Genomic DNA, 25,631 nt, shown 5'->3' on the forward strand with positions numbered 1-25,631 from the left:
TCGAAAAATGACGTTTTTTAAGCAAAAAGCTCCGTCTTCCCTGAACTCCTCTTACATTTTACTCAGTAGCCTAACCAGCTTTTGGGAGATGGTTGGTGGGGTCATGTAGATGTGCAGTAAGCTTTCGGAATTTTGATTTTGCCCCAGGGGGTCAAATGGGGGTCGAAAAATGACGTTTTTTATCCAAAAAGCTCCGTCTTTCCTGAACTCTTCTTACATTTTACTCAGTAGCCTAACCAGCTTTTGGGAGATGGTTGGTGGGGTCATGTAGATGTGCAGTAAGCTTTCGGAATTTTGATTTTGCCCCAGGGGGTCAAATGGGGGTCGAAAAATGACGTTTTTTATCCAAAAAGCTCCGTCTTTCCTGAACTCTTCTTACATTTTACTCAGTAGCCTAATCATCTTTGAGAGATGGTTGGTGGGGTCATGTAGATGTGCAGTAACGTTTTGGAATTTCGATTTTGCCCCGGGGGGTCAAATGGGGGTCGAAAAATGACGTTTTTTGTCCAAAAAGCCCCGTCTTCCGTGAACTCCTTCTACATTTTACTCAGTAGCCTAACCAGCTTTTGGGAGATGGTTGGTGGGGTCATGTAGATGTGCAGTAAGCTTTCGGAATTTTGATTTTGCCCCAGGGGGTCAAATGGGGGTCGAAAAATGACGTTTTTTAAGCAAAAAGCTCTGTCTTCCCTGAACTCCTCTTAAATTTTACTCAGTAGCCTAATCATCTTTTGGGAGATGGTTGGTGGGGTCATGTAGATGTGCAGTAAGGTTTTGGAATTTCGATTTTGCCCAGGGGGGTCAAATGGGGGTCGAAAAATGACGTTTTTTGTCCAAAAAGCCCCGCTTCCCTGAACTCCTTCTACATTTTACTCAGTAGCCTAACCAGCTTTTGGGAGATGGTTGGTGGGGTCCTGCAGATGTGCAGTTAGGTTTCGGAGTTTTGATTTTGCCCCGGGGGGTCAAATAAGGGTCGAAAAATGATGTTTTTTTATGGAAAAAGCCCCATCTTCCCTGAACTCCTCTTACATTTTATTCAGCACTCCTTTTTTTGTTTTAAACAGTGGTCTTATCATCTTTTGGGAGAGTTCACTCTTTTGAAATTTTGTTAAAACATCAAGGTCAAGGGGTAAAAAATCATAGCATGTTGGGAGCCTCTTGTTATGGGTAATGTTCACTTGAAATGTGAAAGTCAAATCTCTTCTCAATGAAAAAGAAATACAACATTAATGAAAACTAAGTTAAACTTCAAGGTCAAGGTCACAGAGTCAAAAAGTCATGATACATTTTGGAAGGTCTTATCACAGGTAATATGAATGCCCTTTCATTTATCTTTCAAAATGATCAATTCAAAGCAATTAATTTTTTTAAGGAAATTAGGTCAAACTTCAAGATCATGGGTAATGAAAATCATAGTGTATGTAGAATGGTATTGTCCCATTTAATACTAATACACATGTTTAATATAAAAGTCCTATCTCTTCTCATTCAAAATATACGACCATGATGACCAAGGTTAAATTTATTGTGACAGATGGGCAGATTGACAAACAAATGAGATTTAATGTACCCTACCTTTAGCAAAAATGGGGACAATAAATGTCTTTGCTGTTTTTGAGAAGAAGATTTATGTTGGAACAAGATGTGTTTGTGAAACACTACGCGCCCAGCGGCAACAAAGTTAAAAAAATCTTCTTTTAGCATATTGATCACAGTCAAGGTCACAAGGTCATTGACCATGGTGTCATTCGAAAGAACTTAATCAGTGGAGTATGCGTACTACATATGAAGTCCCTATCTCCTATGGTTCAAAAGTTGTGGCAAAAAGTGTAAAGAGCTATTTTTAGCATATCCGTCACAGTCAAGGTCACAAGATCATTGACCTTGCCGTCATTTGAAAGGACTTTATCGGTGGAGTATGCATACCAAATATAAAGTCCCTATCTCCTTTGGTTCAAAAGTTATGACAAACAGTGGAAAAAGCTATTTTTAGAATATAGGTCACAGTCAAGGTCACAAAGTCATTGACCATGGTGTCATTTGAAAGAACTTAATCGGTGGAGTATGCATACCAAATATGAAGTCCTTATCTCTGATGGTTCAAAAGTTATGGCAAAAAGTGTAAAAAGCTATTTTTAGAATATAGGTCACAAAGTCATTGACCATGGTGTCATTTGAAAGAACTTAATTGGTGGAGTATGCATACCAGATATGAAGTCCTTATCTCTGATGGTTCAAAAGTTATGGCAAAAAGTGTAAAAAGCTATTTTTAGCATATAGGTCACAGTCAAGGTCACAAGATCATTGACCTTGATGTCATTTGAAAGGACTCTATTAGTGGAGTATGCATACCAAATATGAAGTCCCTATCTCCTATGGTTCAAAAGTTATGACAAACAGTGGAAAAAGCTATTTTTAGCATATAAGTCTTAGTCAAGGTCACAAGGTCATTGACCTTGAAGTCATTTGAAAGGACTTTATTAGTGGAGTATGCTTACCAAATATGAAGTCTCTATCCCTTATTGTTCAAAAGTTATGGCCAAGGTTAAAGTTGACAAACAGACAAACAGATAAACAGACAAACAGACAAACAGACAGGACAAAAACAATATACGCCCGGGATCTAAATCCGGGCGCTTAAAAAGTACCCTGCATATTTAAATGTAAATTGGTTGAAATTAGCCCAGTGGTTCTTAAGAAGTTAATGTGAAAAGTTTGCAGATAAACAGATGGACAACAGAAATCAGTACATTTCAGAAAACAGTATGCTTATAAATAGTATGTGTATATAAATAATATGCTTTGGGTAGCAAAATAAAGCTAAACTGGTATATCTAATTCATCCGCAGAGCTTAGTATATTTCAATATGCACAACCTTTTCAACTCTTATAATTATTTTTTAAAATTTATATCACCATGTCTCATTCAAGGGAGAACTAGAGATATGACCAGATGTATATCTGTTGAATATAAAATATGTACATGTATTCTGTGTTTTTTTTAGTAATTTGTTTGTTTGTTGTGACAGCAACTGTTATGACAGCTTTTGGCAAAGGTTGAAGTTTCTCAAATGTAAGTCAAACTCCAAGGTCAAGGTCAAAGGGTCTAAATTGTTGGTATCAAAGGGAAAGTCTTGTCACAAGGAATACACATGTGAAAAAAGGGAGAAATCCCTAGAACTTCCTCACCTGTTCAAAAGTTATTGCCAAGGTTAAAGTTAAATTGGATTCAACTCTAAGGTCTAGGTCAAAAATAATTATACCTGTTGAAAGTTCACAATGATTACACATGTAAGAGCATGAAAGTCCTAGCACCACCTGTTCAAAACTTACCCCAAGTTCAAGGTATTTTTCTTGTAAAATTGGGTCAAACTCCAAGGTCAAGAGATCAAGAGGTCAAAATTGGTGGTACCCATTAAAAGGTTTTGCCAAAAGAAATTTACCTATGAAATATTGAAGCCATGTGTATAGCCCAATCCACTTAAAAAATATGGGCAAGGTTAAAGTTTCCGTGGACAGACAAAAATACATAAACATAGGAAACAAAATATGTATAAATAGTCAAATGAAAAAATTTTCTACTATTATGGAGTCATAAGATCAATTGTCATTTCAGGTACAGGGAGTCAGTGGCTATGGAGATCAGACCCCCCCCCCCCTCGAATTAGCAGTTATTTAAATAAGACTATATATGTACTGTAGAGAATAAAAATGACTTTGGACATCCTCCCCCTTAGAAAACAGGGACTCCACCATCATTGTTTTTATTATTATTTTTTATTTCCATCTCAGGAAATCTTGGGCTGATTTTTTTGACTGAGGTGTGACACACCCCCCCCTTTCTGAAAAAAAAAATTCTGGATCTGCGTCTGTTATATACTGAATGTCCGCAACGGGAGATAACTTGACAATGTGAAATTTGTCGACTGTGGCATGCGATGATCTTTGACCATGTTGACCCTTTTTGAACTTCAACCTAACCATTTGCATTTATTTATTTTTATGCAATCTATACTAAATCTTGTACTTACCGAATGTCATAGGTCGTGACAACGAATTCATGAAATATAATCCATATAATCCAATTAAAACACAAATGATTTTAACTGACCACACTGCATCATCAGCATACATGTGCTAAATAATCTCATTCGACAACTCTTTGCTGATTCCGTTGCCAGTATGAATTGGCCGAGGTGTGCCGAGAGGTGATATCTATAAATATGATAATGGGTGACGCAAACCCAATGTGAATGTAGAAAATAAAACTGTTTAGTACAAGAACAAATTTCAAACTATCATAATAAACTAAACTATGTTTTTTAAAAAATGTGAGGGTGAGAGAGAGTGTGTGTGTGTGTGGGGGGGGGGGGAGATAGGCATTTACAAATTAATCGGGTTGTATTTTCAATGGGTTTTTTTCCCGACCAAATACTAAAATCAGTTTGCACATTTTGATAAATTCAACAAAAACGCTTTGTACTAAAATAATATTTTATGTCGTTGAGAAAGTAAATTTAAAAAGTTCCAAATTATGGGAAAATTATTTATTTGAATCTAATTAAGTAATTTACTTCAATCATTAATTAAATTCTGTTATTTCAGACTGGTTATGAATTAAGTATTTTAAAATACATATGTGAGGCTCAGAGTTGATATGGTCATCTGAAAATTTTATGTTCAATTTGACGAATACATGTACGGTGATAATTATAGAATTATTTTGACTTCTTCCTTGGAAAGTCCAATATGAATGAGTGTATATTTAGAGGCAAACACCATAGTGCGGGTATTACTGTCTCATGACAGCATCTAGTTTGATATTTTACTTGAAAAAGAGGAAAATGGTGATCTCACAACAAACAATTTCTGTTAACGTGATGACTTATACTTTTCAATCGTCAGCTTCCCTTGCTTATGCAGCACTATACCTTCATCACCTGCATACGGATTTTATATCTCTCATCTGATTCGATACGCAAGAGCATGCTCTACGTATGAACAATTTCTAAAACGAGGTAAATCATTGACAAACAAAATGGTGCAACAAGAATATCGGCAGTTTGATTTAAAGTCATCATTTCACAAGTTTTATGGTCGATACAATGACCCTGTCGTCAGCCAATACAATTTATCATTCAGTCAAATACTGACTGACGTTTTTCATACGACCGTTCGGCAGGGGATGCTCACTACTTCATGGCACACGATCCCATCTCTGATGTTTTCGAGGTCCATGTTTGCTACATGTATGTTCCAGTTTTGTTTAATGGACTTTTAGACCTGAATACTGTTCATTATCCACATATCTTTTATTCTAAAAAAAATTTTAAAGAAAAATTATCTTATCTAAAATCTTTTAAGTTTACAAAGAAAGATAATACTTTGACAATTATTTCAAATCTATCAGCCCTTGAAATGATTTATACAATGATTTTTTGCAATGTTTTATAAAAATACCAGTATTGAACATTGAAAAATATCCTTTTCTGGGGGTATGGCAGATATAAGTTTTATCATTTTAGCATGAAAAATATTCAATGAAATTTTGAATACAATAAATAATTTTAAAAAAAAAAATCTTGAACAATTGTGGGGATGTAATTTGAGATATGAACCACACCTCGGAAAATCAGTATACAATTACAGATTTTCACGTACGAGGGTTGATCCAAAAGTTCGTGGAATTTCTTTCTAAAATTTTATCGTGATTTGATAAAAGCAAACAACAGGCATATTCATAACAGAGAGTCAAAATTCAACAATATTGGAAAATTTCACCAGTTTCCAATCACCAATGAGGTCGCACGAGCTTTCTGAAAATGAGTAGTTGTGAAACCCGGGGGAGACTTCGACGTAACGTCAAGTTAGATATGTCACGTCGCGTTATAGAAGCAACTCGCCCTAATGTCCAATTAGAATACGTAATTCGACAAAAAGAAAAACCTGGGTATCCTCTCGCACCAACTTATCTTCATTTTTCATTTATCTAAAAAAACTCCCATCTTTCCATATGATGTTCCAATTTCAGTAGCAATGTCAAGAACAGTTCGGCAGCAAACAACGTCCATTAACGCCTTTAATTTGTCTAGGGGGGTATGCACTTACAACAGAGCCTCCAAAATGCGACAACACCTTTACTCAATGTCCATAGAAGTTCTATTTTTTCTTAAATTTCTTATGTCACTGGAAAACCAGTAACTAAATGCATTTTTCCGCAGCCCATGTAAAAAATATACGCGTTTAAGATAGAGTGATCCCGTGATTTTCACAAAATTTAGGACTTGACCGAAATTTGTCGTTGTTTAACAACTAAAAGATGAACAATAAATCTCCAACTTATAAACTAAATATCCAGTAAAATCAGTAAAACTATTAGACAAAGGTTTATATTAGATCAAGCAATCGTAATGATGACATAATTTTCGTTTTATATACCACATAGGGCGGTTTAATTCTTATTTCACATATTAAGAATTAAAATGAAAATAAACGCGTTAATGTCTCCCCCGCGTTTCCAAACAACCGTTACTATGGCAAGAAAGAAGAATGTCATTCAACCATTCAACAGTCGTCCCTATCTCTTTTTATTTTATTAAGTTGAATATTGTTTCAAAGTCTTCCAACAAAGATTATAGAATCTGGACACATTTAGATTTTTCAAAATTCTTTCAAGCATACATTTTAATAGAATTGTCTTTTCCAATCTTACTAAGTAAAAATAAAGATGGGTAATCGTAATTGAATACAACCATAGTCGTTTTTCTTATAATTAGATTAAGGAAGTTCGGAACATGTAGTTTTGACCATAACCTTTATTAAGGTCATTTTAATGAGATTTCAGCATATTACAATAACGAAAATAAAATAATGAAGAGAGTATCATGACTGAATACAACTGAAATCTATTTTCATTTCATTAGTTAAAGAAATATGACACAAGTATATTTGACAACTCTTTCAAAAACATCACTTAAAATTTATAGCATTTTCATACGCATGTTATTGTAATTCTTTAAATGAAAATAAAAAAGAGGGTAATCGTGATTAAATTCAAACACCGTCTGTTTCCATTTTATTAGATTTGGGACACTGGATACACGAAGAATTGACAAACTCTTTCATAAATATCATATTTAATTAATTGTTTTTTCCTCAAGCATGCTTTTATAACTTTCAATTTGATGAAAAATAATTCGTGGTTTGACATTTCACGATATACTTTGCACACAAAAATGTTCATGCGGTTTCTTTTCGGTTGTCATGTCAATTTATTTTAAAATTTTGCTCACATCTTATGAAGTAAATAAAACCTTTGAACGGTAATGTTTACCACTATTCATCGCTGACTATATACATTTATTTAATATGTATGGGAAAAAATCATGAAATAGATACACTGAATTCTTCAGTTATAATGATTTAGTTTCTTCTGTTAATATTGTCAACTCAGTATTTCTATGCAATGACTTTTTATTTTAAGAGAAAAAACATTGGAAGCAATATCATAAAGAAACAACATTTTTGTAAAAAGGTAACTTCGCATAAAGAAAACACTGAAACAACCGAAAGAGTGTTTTTAAACCCTTGTGGGATTTATGAAAATTAAACTAAATCAACGAATAGTATTTTTCATTTTCTTTTTATTTCAGGCAGTAAAAAACGTCTAAGAACAATGTACATGTAAATTAGAAAACCTGTTTTCGTATAATTTTAGATCGAGTTGAGAACTAGTATATAGCTTTGAAATAAAGTGTCATTGAATAGGAACAAGATATTGAAACTCCTGAAAAATACTCTAATTCATTATAATATTATCATAATCTAATATGGATTCATCAATATGCATTGGAGGAGCAATGTTCGTGGATTTGGGGGTAACATTTTTACACGAAGTTACATCCCCATGAACAGTTATTTTGTCAGCATAATTATCCATTGAATATTCTGTATGTAAGAAATATACACGAATCTACCTACACCTACGAATTAAAATGAGTCAGCAGTATTAATTAATCACACTGAAATGGTACGACTGAGTGCCCACGATACTGAATTCTAGCATCATGATCTTCTATATACTTTTCCAGTGAGTTCTTGTACTTTCATTTTATTAAATGTTCCACAGATATTTCTTTTGGAAATTTGTAACCCATATGTGTCAATACATAAAAATTAAAAGAATAAAAAACATTAAAAGAAAAGTATCTATATGAGAAAAATCACGCGTTCGTCTTACTATCAAACGTCCTTGCCAAATTAAATGTATGCTATTGTATAACATATATTTATTACAAAATAATTAAATTAAGCATTATTATATAATCCGTAAGTTTGAATGCATAACCGCTCGTAGAATAAATAGTAGATATGGTGGAATTGGCATGATTTTCACTTAATGCTTGCTCTTGTTTTTATCTTTCAAATCATTGCAATAAATCTGAAGATAATGACCAGTATACTCAAGCTTCTAACTACATTGAAACGAAACAAAACGGGAACAGAGCTAACACGGAGCTCAAAGTCAGAGAGGGAAGCATATTGACATGGAGAAATAAGTATTCCCTGTCGACCGGCCACTCCTAGTCAAAATCAGGAAAAGAGAAAATCCAAAGACAATGCAGAGGGTATCTATTGGTCCTACTCTTTGTATGAAAAAAAAACCCAGCAGTTATATTCGACTAAATGATAGTTTGGTGTGTTTTTTTGCAATGTCATTGTATCGACCATAGAATGTACGAAATGTTTAGACTAATGAGACTAACGTTGATATCCTTGTTCCATCAGCTTGTTTGTCAATATCTCGTTTTAAGAAATATTTCGTTGTTGAATGGGACGTTAAACTAAAATAATATCAATCAATCAAAATGCAAGTAATAAGAGTGTATTGCTACATGAATAAGGACTGATGACCATAAAAAGTAATAAAATTTATCATAAAACCATGTCCCTAATTTTTCAATACGTTTCATTGTCTGATTCCCTATATCAAAGAGCATCTTGGGTTTAGACATAGGACCCTTTACAAAGAAAAAAACAACATGAATATTCAATATATGACTTGAATTTCGTCTTATATAACGCATTAAAGCAACTTATTATGACTTAAGTTTCGCAAAAATTACAGCACTTAAATAAAATAAGAAAATCATTAGAACTAAATTATGTTTCGAATTTCCTACATTTTTCTTCCTCACATTTAATCTGTGGTCCATCATCGCGCAGAAATTATCGGCATCGTCACTTGACACAGATTCCTGAAGGGTATTATGACGTGAAGCAATCAATTGCGACCGTTTTGACGATTTGTCAATCAAACATCTTGTTTCACTACACAAGTAATACTGTTCATTTTGTTTCTTTTATTTTGTTCCTGTCTATTCTTTTTTACATACTTGTACTCTGCGACAATCCCTACCACAACCCTTCTTTTTGTTGCCATCTGTTGTTGCCTAAAAGATAGGAAACAAACAAGATAAAACGAAAAACATGAATTAATTAAATCAGTAAATTGATTATACAATAATTCTTAACAGTTTGGATATTGCTTATTAAAAGAATGTTGAAACACTACTTTTTCCGGAGGAAACGATTCACCAATTAATGGTCGTTAATACGCCCACATTGTAATCGATCATTCTACAATATTCCACAAACTTGGTTTTATTTTCAAAGATGATCGTTAAGCATTTTTTTTTGATAATTATGTAAGTGCAAACTTTAATAAATGTTAAATCATGAAGATCTGCATACATTTAAAAAAAAAATGCATATCATTAAAATGTTCATAATATTTTTCTTTGTCTGAAGCACCATGGTCCTTTTATTCTTTTTAAATTTAGAAATTAGTAGACAAATAATTAATTTAGTCCTCGGAGAACGAAGCCAAAAAAGGTAGCATTTAAGATCCAGAGTTTCGTTATGTTAGTATCATCCCACTTGCACTTGTGTCAACGCAATGTACAATATTCTTTGATAAGTTAAAGCCGTAAAACATTGTATTTCATATCAATTAACTTTTTAAATTACCAATTAAAATGATATTATAATAAGCAATTTAAACATATAATCCCATAAAATGATTTAATTGCAACATTTTAAAGAACTACGGAAAGTTTAGGCAGTATAATTGAAGTCTTTAAAACTATAGTAAATGGGTGACAGATATAAGATTGATCATTTTTACTGAGTGTCAAAACAATCAATGATAGTTTTAAAATACATTTCCCCACATTTCAACAGATTTTCAAAAAGGACATCAGGTACGACATCTTTAGATAACGGAAATGGTACAATTCCCGATCATGGAAAGGAGCAAATGGTAGATGTAACTAGTCGGCAGGGGATACTCACTCCTCCATGGCACCTGATCCCAGGTTTGATGTTTTGGAGCTCTGTGCTTGATCCGTTCCTGATTTGTGTTGTTTGAATGGACTTTTGATATTGAATATTGTTCGTTATCCTCATATATTTTATAAAAGATTTGATATTTGAACCCTTTTCTAGATTAAGTTGCATCGGTCTAGATCTATTGTAGGAAAAAATAATCTGTGTCATAAAGTTTATTCAATAAAACAGAATTATTTTCAATCTTGATCTTTATCAAGTAACCACAAAAAAAATATGTACTTACTTCTGCAAGCATTGTCTTGTGTGCATTTGACAAACAGTCGTCTACATTTTCTTTTATTGACATTATTAGGTTTTTTTATTGCTGTAAATCCTCCTTACAAAGATTATAGAATTTGGAAAGATCTACATTTGACCAAATCCTTTCTTTTAAAATTCCATTTTTAAAGAAATTGTCTCATCGAGTGATTATAATTTTAGAAAGAAGAATTAAGGAGGGTAACCATGACTGAATACAACAAAGCCTCTTCTTTTTACTAGATTTAGATCAAACACAAGTATATTTGACCACGCCCTTAATAAAAATGTAATTTTAAATTTATTAGATTTTCTTAAGCATGTTATATGTATAATCTTCCAAAATGGCTGACGGTAATCGTGATTGGATTCCAACACCGTCTGTTTCCATTTTATCAGATTTAAGACATCGGACACACTTATATTTAACAAACTCTTTCAAAAACATCATTTTTAAAAATGTGTACCCTTAAAATCTTTCAATTGGATGAAGTTAAAATGAGGAGGATAATCTTGACTGAATGTAATTTTGTTGATTGTGTCTGCGTGGCTTTTATTAAATTGAAAAATTAAATCAATTTGTGGTTAAGTATTTAACGATAAACATGTACTTTGTACATGAAAATGTTAATGCAGATTTCTTGTCAGTTGTCATGTCAGTTTCTTTTAAAAACTTACTCTCAACTTAAAAAAATGATAAATATATTTCTAACTCTTATGTATATCCAAAATTATTGCTGATTACTAGTATATACATGGTATATACGAGTAATGAGATACTCAACGTGCACATGGACAAACTCTACCATGTAACTTCGCCACTGATAATTTTCTAAGATACAAGTATTCTTAATTTTAAATTATAAAATATCATAAGATGTTCTTGCACAAAAAAATCAGCATACATTACCAGGACTTTTGATTAGATATAAAATAATGAAAATTGCTTTTTTTCTTTTTCTTTTTTTTTTTTTTAAAAGGGAAATTAGCATAAAAGTTTTAGCTGATATTTCTCAAAATTTTGATTTAAAGGAGGTGTACAACATAACCAGTCATCGTTAAGACTCAAAAAGTTCCCTCGATGATTGGAATTTTTAAAGAACAGAGAATAAGAAACTTTAGTTAAAAAATACGTTGCATGTGGGAAAAAGTTTTTAAAGTGGATTTCATAAATTCATCAGTTAGTAATGATTTAGATTCTTCAATTTAGACGGTAAACTCAGTATTTTGTAGCACTGAAATTCTATTTTCTTATACACATTGTACATGTATTTTAAAATTTGAAAACGGCTTGCAAAGTCAAACATTGTATGCAATATCAGAGAGATACAAAAATGTGTGAAAAGGGTAACATCACAAAATAAGAATTAAAAAAAAAAGTTTTTGAGCCTTTGATTTTTCGGTTAATGGCATTAAAAACTTAAAGGCACAATGAAGATGTTATTTTAAAATCTGCTTGAATATTATTCTTGTTTAAATTAAGTATCTAGCTTTGATGTTGAAATTTTGACAGAATACTAGTAATTTGATTAGTTATAAGATTTCATAAACACCTGTTGATTCATCAATATTCGTTTGGGGACCAATATTCGTGAACATTTAGGTCACCCCAGGGGCGGATCCAGCAATTTTTGAAAGGTGGGGTTCCAGGGTTGTGTCCCTCTACCCCCCCCTTCACACTCTCAAGCAAAATTCCACACATACGTATTGAAAGATTTTATGTTGTGGTAAATAATATCTTTGTTTACATCCCTTTTTTCTTTTAAAAGGTACCCCAAGTCAGAATAAAAAACAAACTCATTTCAAAAACAACTGAAGCCTTATAAAATTGAATGGATCTGCAGGATTTCCGAATTAGAGTAAGCAGAATTTTCTTTTAGAATTTAAAAAAATTGGGGAAGGGGGGGTAAGATGCGGATGGGGTTTAAAATAAAATAGTTTTATGTTAGTTCCTTCAAAGATATGTTTAAAAAGGGTACATATATATAGCCAACACAGCCAAAGATCGCGGGAATATAATATCGAATTAAACCCTGCATGTTACCATATATAAAAATAATAAAATATATGAAAATAAGTTGAATATTTTCTACCATTCGCCAATAAAAAAAGTGATAATGAAGGTGAATGAATGAAACTAAATGTGTGGGAATCTATCTATTCAATACATAGGCCTTAGTTAGACGTACACATATTTTTTCTCAGATAACGTTTTATCTCTCTCTCCACTTGGCAAAAAATAAAGCGGGGTTCCAACCCCCGGAACCCCCCCTCTGGATCCGCCAATGCACCCATATCCACGAATTTGCATTCTCACGAATAATTACCGGTATTTTGCCAGCATTGTTTTAGTTTCATTATTCATTGAATCTTCTGTATATACTATTTATACACGAAATAGCGTTCTCACAACCCAACAAAATCTTCGTGTACCCAACTACACTGACGCCCAGGAATTAAAACATATACGTTTCATCGTTCTATAAATGGTCAACCAATATATTCGATCATAGAAAATCTAGCTTCTTCTATGTATACATTTCCAGAGAGTTCTTGTGTTTCCCTATGACTAAATGTGTTCTCTAGATTTTTTTTCCTGCCACCGTATCTTCATTACCATGTTCTGGTGCTGATCAAATGTCAGTTGGAAGTTTACAAAACGTTATTAGTTGTTTCTAATGATGTCTAGCAGTGTTGTTAAAAGTTAATAACAGTTGACACCTCTTTAATAAAATGTGTCGTAAAATAATTATTAAAAGAATACAAAGTCTTTTTATGAAATATCTCACCTGTGCCTTATTATTAAACGTTCTTAACAACTTAAAAGTATGTTATTAATTAACATACATTCATTTACAAAACAATTAATGCGAAATAAATAAATATTGTAAGTGTGAATTTTCACGAAATCCCTTTTAAAAAACAATAGTGGGTAAAGTTCACAAGCATGCACTTATAATACATGCTTTTTTGAATTTTCAAATACACTTTATTGCAACTACGTTTATTATTTTTTCATAAACTCATAAAAAAAAACAACATTTTATTGCAACTTCATCCTTTTTGTCATTCCTTAAATTGTGACATAGCAACAAATATTAACCTTTTCCTCCTCTCTAAATGTTTTTCTTTTTGTTAATTAAAATTTGGCAGAAAAAAAGTTTGGGAGTTTCCATCTCCTTCCTCACTACACGTAATAGCACAAAATTAATTACATAATTAATTAATTAATGTAATTTAAGTGAATTTCTGCATTCATCAACTCCGCTGATTCTAATTTGACTTAAGTTGATTAAGAAATAATTTACAATAACGAAGAGTATTCAAGCTCCAAGTCCTTTTAATTAAACAATTACAAATCGGAAGAAGAACAAACACTTTTAACAATGCCAAATGATGCCTTCAAACAAGACCGCTGATATCCTTGTTTTATGAACTTGTTGGTTAATAGGATGTCTCGTTTTAAAATTTGATCGTACGTAGTGCATGCCCTTGCGTATTCTATCAATTGGGAGAGATACACCACATATGCAAGTGATAAGGGTACAATGTATATGCTACATGAGTAAGGAAAGATTACAATAGAAAATTTGAAGGCAACACGTTTAACAAAATGTTTTATTGTTTTGTTGTGAAAAAAAAGAAGAAAAAAAATAAGAATTGAGTTGCACTGATTTTAGAAGTAAACTTGTCAGAATTAAGCTCTTCCTATGTTTGTATCTGTACTTATATGTAACAAACTGTTTAGTATCAGAGGATGCTTGAGCTGGGAACACTTTACAAAGAGGAATAACTCATTTCAGATATTCTGTAGGCATTCAGTCTATCAATATAAAAAATTCATTATTTTTTATCATTACTTTTTGCTCAATACTTTTTTTTCTGTTATGTTACATCCCTTTTCTGTGACCATCCCTACTACAACCCCTACCTTTTGTTGCCATCTGTTGTACTGTGGTTGCCTACACATTATTAAACAAACATTTTTAAAACGAAAAACAAGAAGTAAATCAGTTAATTGATTAATTTAATGATGATTAACAGGTTGTTGTTTGTATTGTTTTCTGTTAAAAGATTGTCGGAAATTACTTTCTTTTCCGGTATAAATTTATAGTCGTGATCTTGTGTATTTTAAACTTTGTTGGAAAACTTTCAAAAAGTGTTACTCTTCATCTTGTTATTCATATAATATGCATGCATGTCTAAATCATCGTACATGTATTTTGATTGAATGAGCAATGTATCAGTATCATTGACAAATTTAAAGCCATGAAAGTTTTTCAATAACAAAAAAATCTGATAGCAGATTCTAAAGCTTTTTTTAAACAATAATTTGATAACTTACGATCTGATCGAATATTATTATATGATTGAATTATTACTTTCTCTCTGATTGGCTGATATTCAAAAATACTATGCAATTATACCATCATATGAGAATCATATGTTGCAAATCATACTAGTATGAGAATCATATCATTACACATATGTAAATCATATGAAGTAATATACATATGATTCTCATATGAAAGATCCTGCATACATGTGCATGTGTGTTGAAAGTACATCAGCTAGCTAATCCATTGAATATTTACATCTATGTATTCATTGACTGACAATTATTTTTTTCCCCAACACTAGTGAACGGGGCGCGCACCTATAGTTTCGGGTTAAATGTTAGATATATTTAAGACTATAGAGAACCTACAAAGTTGTACTCTCTCTTTTTAGTAGTTTAAGTTTTAATTACATGTATGTTTAGAAAATATCTACTTTGTGAATATTAGTCTTACAGGTTCAATATACAGTCAGCCTCTCATAAGATAAAGAACAAATCCCAAGATCGAAGGCTTGCTTCAAAGTTAAGGTAACTACACACTGTTAAATAAACTTTGTTATATTCTTCCCAAAAAAGTTTGGGATATCCTGGAATCACAAGGTCTGTTTTTCTGCCTGTCTACTTGTCTGTAGTATTTTTTGTCCAAAAATAATATATTTGTGTCAGAATCTTCTTAATTTTTGACAATTTGAATTAATATATACTGTTTGAACTTTCCAAATTTAGTTGTCAAAATAAAAAAAAATTGCTTTTTATGATTTTATTAAGAAGCATATCCTTCAATAGTGTAATTGTTTTGCAAATTACATCATAGGATTCCTCAAAACACCAAGTATAACATATATAACATTAGTTTTATCTTGTATCATATCTGTGTCGGTGAAGTGGGCATACATTTGTTTGCTGATTATATCTAAGTAACTTTTATAACTTGTAGAATTAAGAATTATTTTATTTTTACTTTTGAAATTTTTGTAGAGACCATTCTTTGCCACAAAAAAATTTTTCAGGAAGAGGAGAACTGGTGGATATACATTTTGGTACAGTTCAAAGAGGTATTCAAAATGGTCATGGAAGATCAGAGGGAGGACAACTGAAAAAAATCTGAAAGATACAGAAGGAAAAAGAACAAAGAAATATATGGAATAATTATGAAATGGGGGGGGGGGGGATGTACACAATCTTGTCTGAATTTGACCTGTAAAGATTTACCATATTCTTATTTGTATGATGGAATAATCAATAGCTTGATTTTTCATAAATTTACCATAGAGAATACATGACAAATGTTATTGCTGATATTTCAATTTTGCTTTGGACACTTTCATGTCATATGGTATTTTTATACAAGTACATGACCTAATTATGTTATTCATTTGTACATGTATACATATACAAATAATATGTACTCAATTTAGAATACTAGTATGTAAAATACATGTATCGACAAATGCTACTGACTTGTTTGTATACTTTCTTGTTTAGAATGTATGCACTGTGAAAAATAAGTTATTTCTCTTAATGAAAATAATTTTATCATAAAAGTTGTGTAAGCATTATAAGATATTTTGAAATATTTAACCAATGAAGATAAATCATTGTAATGTAATGAATTTTCTTCTAAAGCAGAAATATCTGATTTTTAAATGTGTACAAGAATGTGAAAAATATTGAAAGAGAACATACATAACTGTTTCATATGATTTATATATGATACCCTTTTCATATGATTCTCATATGTAAATGGCTTGACACATACATAAACAATTCATATGCAAATCATATGAAGTTGTTTTCATATGAATCGCATATGTGGATCATATGATTTGTTTCATATGATTCACATATGATGCCCTTTTTCTATGATTCTCATATGAATACAATCATATGAGAATCATATGATACTCATATGTGGATCATATGTGGCTAAGTTGCCTGTATACGTTACACAAATATTCACCAGTACGTCACCTTCAATATAATATAATGTGTTTTTTTCTATATTGGTCTAAAAATAATTAATGAAATTCCATATCTTGGAAAGCTATTTTACTTGTTACCGACTTCCACTTAGCTGGTGAAAATAACATTAGGGAAATAAGGGAATGTATTATTTGGGGTGGGGATGGTTAGGAGGTGGTGCAGCAGGAAACCTCCCCACAAAAAATATTTTCGGAACGTAAATTTTTACTTTATTTGGATTTTAAAAAAATCATAAAAGGCTGGTCCCAAACAAATGAACCTTGTTTAATTCCCCTTCCTTTATCCCAACTCAAAACAAAATTTGAAGTTAAAAGATGCCCCTTTTCTTGGGGGGGGGGGGTATCAAAAGATTTTTTTCAGCTGTCGTTCCCCGATAATGCCCACTCCCCTTCAAAATGCATTCTATAAAAGATCCTGATATTATTTTTTTTTTTCATTGCAACTTAAGTATATATATATTTTTTTTAATGCAAAGAAATACACCTGGAAGTACAACTGGCAATGTTTATTTAATCCTGCTTCTCTCATTACATTTGGCTATAGGAGTTCAGCAAATGAAATCAAATAAAATGGCATGAAATCCTCAATAAGTTTGTAAGTCTAAATCATCGTTTTGACCTCAAAAACAGCTATAATTGTATAATTATAAATACTTTACATTCAGCTATTTAAAAAAGTGTATTTTTTAAATGCCGTTTATGAAAAAAAAATACTAGTATTTAATGACTCTTTAGAAACATTGACAATTAGAAAGGTTTGAATGTGTTACATGTATTTGAAATTGAAAATACTCAGATAGTTGTATACATATAGTTAAGAAGGCTGTTATGACAAATATATGATGCTTGATCCTTTTTTTATTATAACTATAGTTATAATATTGATCTAGTGTATCTTGGAACAAATTTTTGAATAATACGAAATTATATCAATCTTATTCTGTATCACTTATTTATATCTTCTTGAATGAAATATGTGTAGATAACGAACAGTACTAGTATTCGAGCTCAAAAGTCCATTAAACATTATAAAATAGGAGCGGGGCAAACCTGGGCCTCCAAAACATCAGAGGTGGGATCAGCTGCCATGGAGGAGTGAGCATCCACGATCGGTCACACCCGCCGTGTGCTCCCTGTCATGATCGGGAAATAACGTAAAAAGGCATTAACTTGTAAACATTTAATCAAAATTCTTTCATATAGCTTTTAATTTTCTTTGACATTCAATATTGCTTCAAAACCTTAGTCCTAACTCAGGGTATGTGGGCGGATCTAAACCTTAGTCCTAACTCAGGGTATGTGGGCGGATCTAAATTTGACCAACATCTTTCTAAATGGCATCTTTAATGATATTGTCTTTTTGACTAATTATAATTTTACTAAGTAAAAGTAAAGGAGGGTAATCGTGACTGAATGCAAATATAGTCTTTCCCCTTATAATTGGATAAAGGAAGTTGGAAACATGCAGCTTCGATCATGTCCTTTATTAAGGTAATTTTCATGAGATGTTATAACATTTTAAAATAATGAAAATGAAAATAAAATAATGAGGGGGTTATCGTGACTGAATACAAACTGTATTGTATTATTTATTAGCTTTAGCAAATCCCATAAATGCGTGGTTTGGTGGCAATTCATGGAAATTTTCGTGTAGATTTCTTTCCACTTGTCTTACCTATTTTATTCAAAACACAGATAAAATGATGTTTTTTAAAAAAGTCGTCTTTGAAAGATTTTTAAACATTTATAAGCCATTCTTTTGTTCTTAAAGTCTTATATTTCAAGGACGATCTTCACTAGTACAATATTTTAACTCACACTGTATTCCAAACGTAAAACTGTAGCCCTTTCACAAAAAATCTTACGACATTCTTTTTATCTTAAAGACTGTTTGAAACAAGTTTAACGTCAAAACAAAATTTCTTCATTGTCAGGAAACTTACGAATGAATGAATGACGGAGGAATTACATCAATCTCTAAAGTCCAATAAAAAAAACACAGAGCGGGAGCAGAGCAAACAAGGACCTCTAAAAACGTCAAAGGTGGGATCAGGTGCCATGGCAATAGATAGACAAAAATGTTCTTTTATGTAGAAATAAGCCTCTCATCATCCATGACTCGTATATGTATAGTAATCAACATCATTAAAATTATTTGTTAGATTGCTGAAAATTCACTTCAATCGAGTTTAATGCCTGTAGAGACAAATATAAAGGGTTGGAAGGTGGATAAATTGTAAACATTGGCTACAGAATGTGTCTAGACTTAGGGAGTGAAAGGTGGTCCCCAAAAGTGCGCAAAAAATATTGCGCCGTAAATTGACGTTTTTTGCCGATGCTGTAGCGTTATGGTCAAAGACAGAAATTCTCTACCCAAAAGTGCGCAAAAAATATTGTATACTGCCGTGAAATGGAATTTCACAATTGCACGTTTTTTGGCACAAAATGATACGGACAATAAATCCAAAAATTAATAAGAAAACCTTGACAAATATATAAAATGCCCGAATCCGTAGAGGGTACGTCCTTGTCTCTTCAGGGCATAGACAACGTCCATGGCTGTGACTGTCTTCCTCTTGGCATGCTCTGTGTAGGTGACAGCATCACGGATGACGTTCTCAAGGAAAACTTTCAGGACACCACGGGTTTCCTCGTAGATGAGCCCAGAGATACGTTTGACTCCACCTCTGCGTGCAAGACGACGGATGGCGGGTTTGGTAATACCCTGGATGTTATCTCTCAGGACCTTCCTGTGACGCTTAGCGCCCCCCTTTCCAAGACCTTTTCCTCCTTTACCACGTCCAGACATAGTTCAGCGTCAGTAGATAATCTTCTGAAATGCTGAGTGTTGACGAGAATCGCGCTTTATATAGCAGTCACTACACGACGCGCTAGAAACAATAACGTCTTGAAAACTTCGGCACGTCCCGAATGCAAATTTGAAAGCCGCAGCGCGATTGGTTTACGCTATGCGCGCCTTACATCTGTTTTTGTTTACATTTGTAATACCCTTGAGGTGCTACTAGACCATGCAAAATATTTTGGCCATCTTAATATTTCAGCCACTGTCTAAAATATATAATTCTACATTCCGATTTTTTTTATGTATTTTATAAATAATGTTCCTGTTCTTTGTTTGTTCAGTATCATTCTTATTAGTCAGGGATAATATATTATAACCTGAAATATTTGTAAAACAGACACCACTATAAATAAATATGTGTATCATGATGAGATATAGATGAAATGATATTTAATTAATATTCTCCAGGGAACGTGTAAAACATACGTCTTTCTCTCTATCTTCCTATTTTGAAAAATGTGATATCATTAAATAAAAGTTCTATAATGACTATTATGTATATATAGGGTCAGAACACAATATTATTGACATGAAGTTCCATAAACTATCTGTCATAATATTTAACTCAAATATTTCTTATAAAGAGATTCATGTTTTATTCTTAGCATTCTCTCTCTCTGTCTGAGTAATCTAGATGTAATCATATTTATAGATGATTGACTCACACATACAATAACTATGTGATGATTTATTGACATTCAAGACACTATATACACAAAACATGTTTCATTCATGTTCTGTTTTTATTGAATCTGGATACACGTGTGTTTATATTTACACAGGTGTGAGTGTGTGTATGGTAAATTTTGTGTGTGGCACTCATTTATTCATACACAATATTAAGACGACTGGTTTTATATATATTGTTACGTACGTTTCTCGAGTTTGCATGAAGGCATCTTTTCTAAAGATATTGGTGGCCGTGAAAACGGCCGTTTGTGTTTTGTCTGAGACAAGAAAAGGCTTAGGCTCTCTCGCCACGGATACGTCTAGCAAGCTGGATGTCCTTTGGCATGATGGTCACTCTCTTGGCGTGGATAGCACACAAGTTGGTATCCTCAAAGAGCCCGACGAGGTAGGCCTCGCTGGCTTCCTGGAGGGCCATGACGGCTGAGCTCTGGAAACGCAGATCGGTCTTGAAATCCTGAGCGATTTCACGGACAAGGCGCTGGAATGGGAGTTTTCTGATGAGCAATTCGGTGCTCTTCTGGTATCTCCTGATCTCACGGAGAGCGACAGTTCCTGGCCTGTATCTGTGAGGTTTCTTAACGCCACCGGTGGCTGGTGCGCTCTTACGGGCTGCCTTGGTAGCCAGCTGTTTTCGTGGGGCCTTGCCTCCTGTAGATTTTCTTGCAGTCTGCTTGGTACGTGCCATCTTCTCTGAGTTCAGATAAAATGAATGACGAGTGCAAAGTGTAGTATAGTTTTATACGGTTCCGTGGCTCGTGAATTTTTGATCAAAAGTTCGAAATCAGCGCGCACGAAGTAAGGGTGTTTATGATTGGTTGGGGATTTAGAAAGACACCTTGTGATTAGTCGCTTATAGCGCGCTTCGATTGGTCTTAGCTAGAATCATTTCAATCCACCTTTTTGCACAGATTTTGTACTTGGTTAAAATCAATGTTTTGTTGTTGTAATATGTTATTAAATATAATTTTAACAGACCCACTGGTTGAAGAGATGGACAGTCATGCTAATTAGGATAATAACCGTGATGATAGACATGGATTCACTGAAAATTTTAAATCAATCATTATTTTCTATTTTTGTTCATTTTTATAACATATATTGCAATTTATTTATTTCCTTATTAATATCAACACTGGATTTCATTTCAGGCCCCACAGAGGATATAATGAAGTTTTACCATCTCCATTGATGTACATAACCATGCAATATAAAAATATTAGGCTAAATTAATTCTATTTTATATCATTTTATTTATTTATTTATTTATTTTTTCTGTACATGGTCAAGAGTCTGATGGATCATTATTGTATAGCTTTCTTGAATCTTGATATACATTTTTTTTTTTTCACATCTGCTTTGTGTAATGTTTTTAACAGTTATCATCTTTAGCTTAAGACAGTTTAATATAAGAACTTTTTATCGAACTTTAAAGTCTTATCAATTACTTGTAACATGAAAGATCTAAACCTTGAAATGATATTTGAAGTGTATCATATTATAATAGTGTATTACATTAATACTACTGATAACATATATAAATTGCCACAAACAAATAACATTAGTTTATAGACATTAATTGGTCAAGAGGTGTTACACGGGTGCTATTGCATAATTTTACAAAAAAAAATAAAAAAATAAAGAAAGAAAAGAAAAAAAGGGAATTATACAGGAGTATTTTGGACCATGTAAATATTCAGTGGTGTGAAGGTGTTTCGCTTTCAAGTATCTTTTAATCAGGAGCAAGCTACAGGACATTTTCATAAAAATTCACTGTCATAGAAATTAATGCCAGTCGCACCAAAGTATGCACCCCCTCATACCGAGTGTGGGGCATAAAACCAAGTCAGACTTGTGTACTGCATGATAGTTGAATTCTGAATGGAATTTCACAACTAGTGCAATGGGGGTAGGGGTTCTGTGAATGCAAGAGAAAAAAAAATTCACATACAGTATATACGACAAAAAGTGAGTCATAATTGCATATATTTGGGGAAAAAAAAAAAAAAAAGAACAGAAGAAAAAAAAAAGTTGTGAGGTGAATTTTAGCTCAATTTCCATGACCCCCCCCCCCCCCCCCCAATGAATTGTGTAGAATTGTTCAAATATTCTTGTCTTAAAATGCAAAACAAAATGATACACAAGTCACTGAGAATAAATCAAAAAACTGATAAGAAAACAAAACCTAGTAACCTCAAATTTCTATGATTTCATGACAACATTTAATAGAGTCTTAGATTTTTTTTTTATTTTGCACTTGACCTGAGATATATTACCTCCATGCTTATTAAGAATATTTAGAAATACCAAAAAAAAAAAAAAAAAAAAAAAATGGAATTGTAAATGTTCCCTTCTGTCATCATTTAATTTTATCGACTGCTATTATCTAAGTGTTTCTGGATATTAATATGATTTATCCCATAATCCCAGGTTTATCGTGGGTTACCGAGGGCATTTATCAGATGTTATAATTGACTTTGTAATTTATTAACACCATTTATTAAAAGGACAGATGAGAGATATCCACACGCGTTTCGTTAACGACTGTTAATGAGGCATCTTTTCTAAAAATGTGGGTAGCCCTGAAAAGGGCTTTTTTAATATATTTTGTTTTAGGTAGACAGTCTGCCTGGAATGCAAAAACTGCTTATTTCTTGGCGGCTGCTTTCTTGGGAGTCTTGGTTTTCTTGACTGCTGCCTTTTTGGGGGTCTTGGCCTTCTTGGGCTTGGCTGCTGCCTTCTTTGGTGACTTGGCGGCTGCCTTTTTCTTGGGGGACTTGGCTTTCTTGGGTCCGGCTGGTTTCTTGGCTGCGGCGGCCTTCTTCTTTGGAGTCTTGGCCTTCTTCTCACCGGCTGGCTTCTTGGGCTTGGCGGCGGCCTTCTTGGGCTTGGCGGCCTTGGGTTTGGCAACCTTTTTGGCTTTAGGCTTCTTTTCGGTCTTGGGTTTGTCTCCAAGTTTGAAGGAGCCACTAGCACCTGTGCCCTTGGCTTGCTTCAGAGCACCTTTTTTAACACCATTCTTCAGGGCCATTTTCAGGTGGGCGTTGATAGAGTTAACATCGTTGCCCACTTTGTAGTTGGCCATGATGTACTTGAGAATGGCCTGTCGGGATGAGCCACCACGTTCTTTCAGAGATGCAACGGCTGCGCTGATCATGTCGATGTACTTGGGGTGTGCAGCAGGCACCTTAGGCTTTGCGGTCTTCTTCTTGGCTGGGGACTTTGCTGGTGCGGCGGTATCGGCCATGGCTACTTTCGAGTGTAAAACGTCGACTAACTTCTCCGGGAACTGCAAACAGTGAAATACCTGGGTCACACGCACTTGCTGCTTTTGTTTACATTGAGCGCGGACCGCCTAGAAAACATCCAGTGTGTCGAGACGTTTGTGTTTTATTCCTGCATGTGTGTTTCAATGTGGGTATTTGCATCCTTGCTGCAGCTCAACGGAGGAACTTTTGCCAAATATATCAAGAGAATCTCCAACTCTATAGTTCTGTCTAACGTTCTATCTATTTACATTTTTAGATTGTTCTTACTGCAGTGTTCAAATTCAACAAAATAGCCCCCCAAACTGGCACGATTTAATTTCAGGTTACGATTTAAGATAAATTGTTCACATGAAAGGACAAAATTCAGTAAAGATATCTTAATTTTTCTTTAAAGACACATTTAGTAATGCTAATTTGACCTTCCCGACCTGTAAAATATAATCAGTTTCCCCTAGAACTGCGAGAAATCCTCAAAGACTGTGTACTGTAGTGCACAATGTCATGCCGGTATCAAATCGGTGCTGTGCGACTATGACAATGAATCTGTTCCCTAAAATTTACAAATAAGATATACATGACTGAAATTGTAGAAAGGGGGACAGGAAAATAATATTCAGAATGTATTATTATGATACACGAATTTTAACTAGTGCTAATTGTAACGGGAACCGTTACAGATGTTCCCCAAACGCTTCCCAACTTCATTTTGGTGCCTCATTCCCTCTAAGCTTCATCAAATAAACTAAACTCAAACTTAAACAACGATTTTCCTAAAGTATACCAAGTATATAGCAAATTTTTGCATTGCACGTGCGCACACTTGCATGCATATTCGGAATGACCATATCATTGTATGTACACTATTGATTTATTTTAATGTACTTAATATCAAGACATTTAATCAGAAAGTATTCGAAAATACGCTAAATCAAGTGCGTTTGTAATCATACGTAATGCACATGCACGCACGTGCATGCATGTGCATGATGACCGTACCTTCTTGTAGGGGTCCATTAATACTATCTATGTTCTTAATCCCATCCTGTTTGGCTGAAAACCAAGGGAGTTATAGCCATTTAAAGTTTTAGCCAATCAGATTGCAGCGCACGTGCATGCGCGTGATTTCATGAAAATTATTTTATATCATATTGTAGGATATCTTAATGTATGACTATGTTTTAAATTTCAAAGTATTAAGTCAAAAAACAAATAAGATATTGAGATTTTTGTTTCATCCAATCAAAGCAAAGCGCACGTGCATGCGCGTGAGTTCATGATAATTTGACCATGTCATCTTGTCTATAATACTAATATATTGTTATATTCAAAGTTTCAACACATTTCATCAAAAAATAGAAAAGTTACTGCTATATCAATTATATCGGTCATTTTACATGTTGCACGTGCGCGCTCTTGCAAGCACGTGCGCGCAAAATGACCTTGATTCCGCAAATCTACATAACATGTCTACTTACCCTAAAAAGGTTTTACCTACATCAGACGAACAGTTTACAAGATCATTCGCGGACAAATAAGTACCCAGGAAAAAGAAAAATAATAATAAGAAACAGAGTAAAAACAATATGTTCCCCAACTTCGTTTGGGGAACATAATTACACACATTAAGCAGTATGAAATATCCATAATATAATGTCAGGGTCTTCTTAAAAAATAATTTATTTGAGAAATAACAGACGCTAGTTTGGCTATATTTTTGTATCAATGTTTTATCAGTATTATTTCTATTATTACTATAGATCATTATTATTATTGATTATTTTTGGTTTGCAGCCCCAAACATATAATGAATCTCGTCACCAACCTTAAAAGATCACTTTGTTCTTTAG

The 25,631-nt window shown here is 33.2% G+C and overlaps 2 protein-coding genes across 2 annotated transcripts; both read right to left on the bottom strand.

The window, feature by feature from the left end:
- Positions 1-19,435: 19,435 nt before the first annotated feature.
- Positions 19,436-19,845, bottom strand: LOC134276170 (histone H4-like). The gene has a single exon (XM_062758449.1). It carries the CDS (start codon positions 19,772-19,774, stop codon positions 19,436-19,438), a length of 339 nt encoding a protein of 112 aa, XP_062614433.1. The 5' UTR covers positions 19,775-19,845.
- Positions 19,846-20,646: 801 nt separating this feature from the next.
- Positions 20,647-24,105, bottom strand: LOC134276160 (histone H1-delta-like). The gene is made up of 2 exons (XM_062758428.1): positions 23,175-24,105; positions 20,647-21,239 (listed from the first exon to the last, which is right to left on the bottom strand). Exons 1-2 carry the CDS (start codon positions 23,760-23,762, stop codon positions 20,793-20,795), a joined length of 1,035 nt encoding a protein of 344 aa, XP_062614412.1. The 5' UTR covers positions 23,763-24,105; the 3' UTR covers positions 20,647-20,792.
- Positions 24,106-25,631: the final 1,526 nt, after the last annotated feature.

Source organism: Saccostrea cucullata, unplaced genomic scaffold, assembly GCF_032062105.1.
Source record: "Saccostrea cucullata isolate Sc308-1 unplaced genomic scaffold, CSIRO_AGI_Scuc_v1 ctg95, whole genome shotgun sequence".
Taxonomy (NCBI): domain Eukaryota; kingdom Metazoa; phylum Mollusca; class Bivalvia; order Ostreida; family Ostreidae; genus Saccostrea; species Saccostrea cuccullata.

Excerpts from the sequence above, each read along its gene's own strand:
- LOC134276170 (XM_062758449.1), bottom strand. The coding sequence starts at position 19,774 with ATGTCTGGACGTGGTAAAGGAGGAAAAGGTCTTGGAAAGGGGGGCGCT.
- LOC134276160 (XM_062758428.1), bottom strand. The coding sequence starts at position 23,762 with ATGGCCGATACCGCCGCACCAGCAAAGTCCCCAGCCAAGAAGAAGACC. Across the intron at positions 21,240-23,174 it reads AGACTCCCAAGAAAGCAGCC|TGCACTCGTCATTCATTTTA; the intron begins GCCAAGAAATAA and ends TATACTACACTT.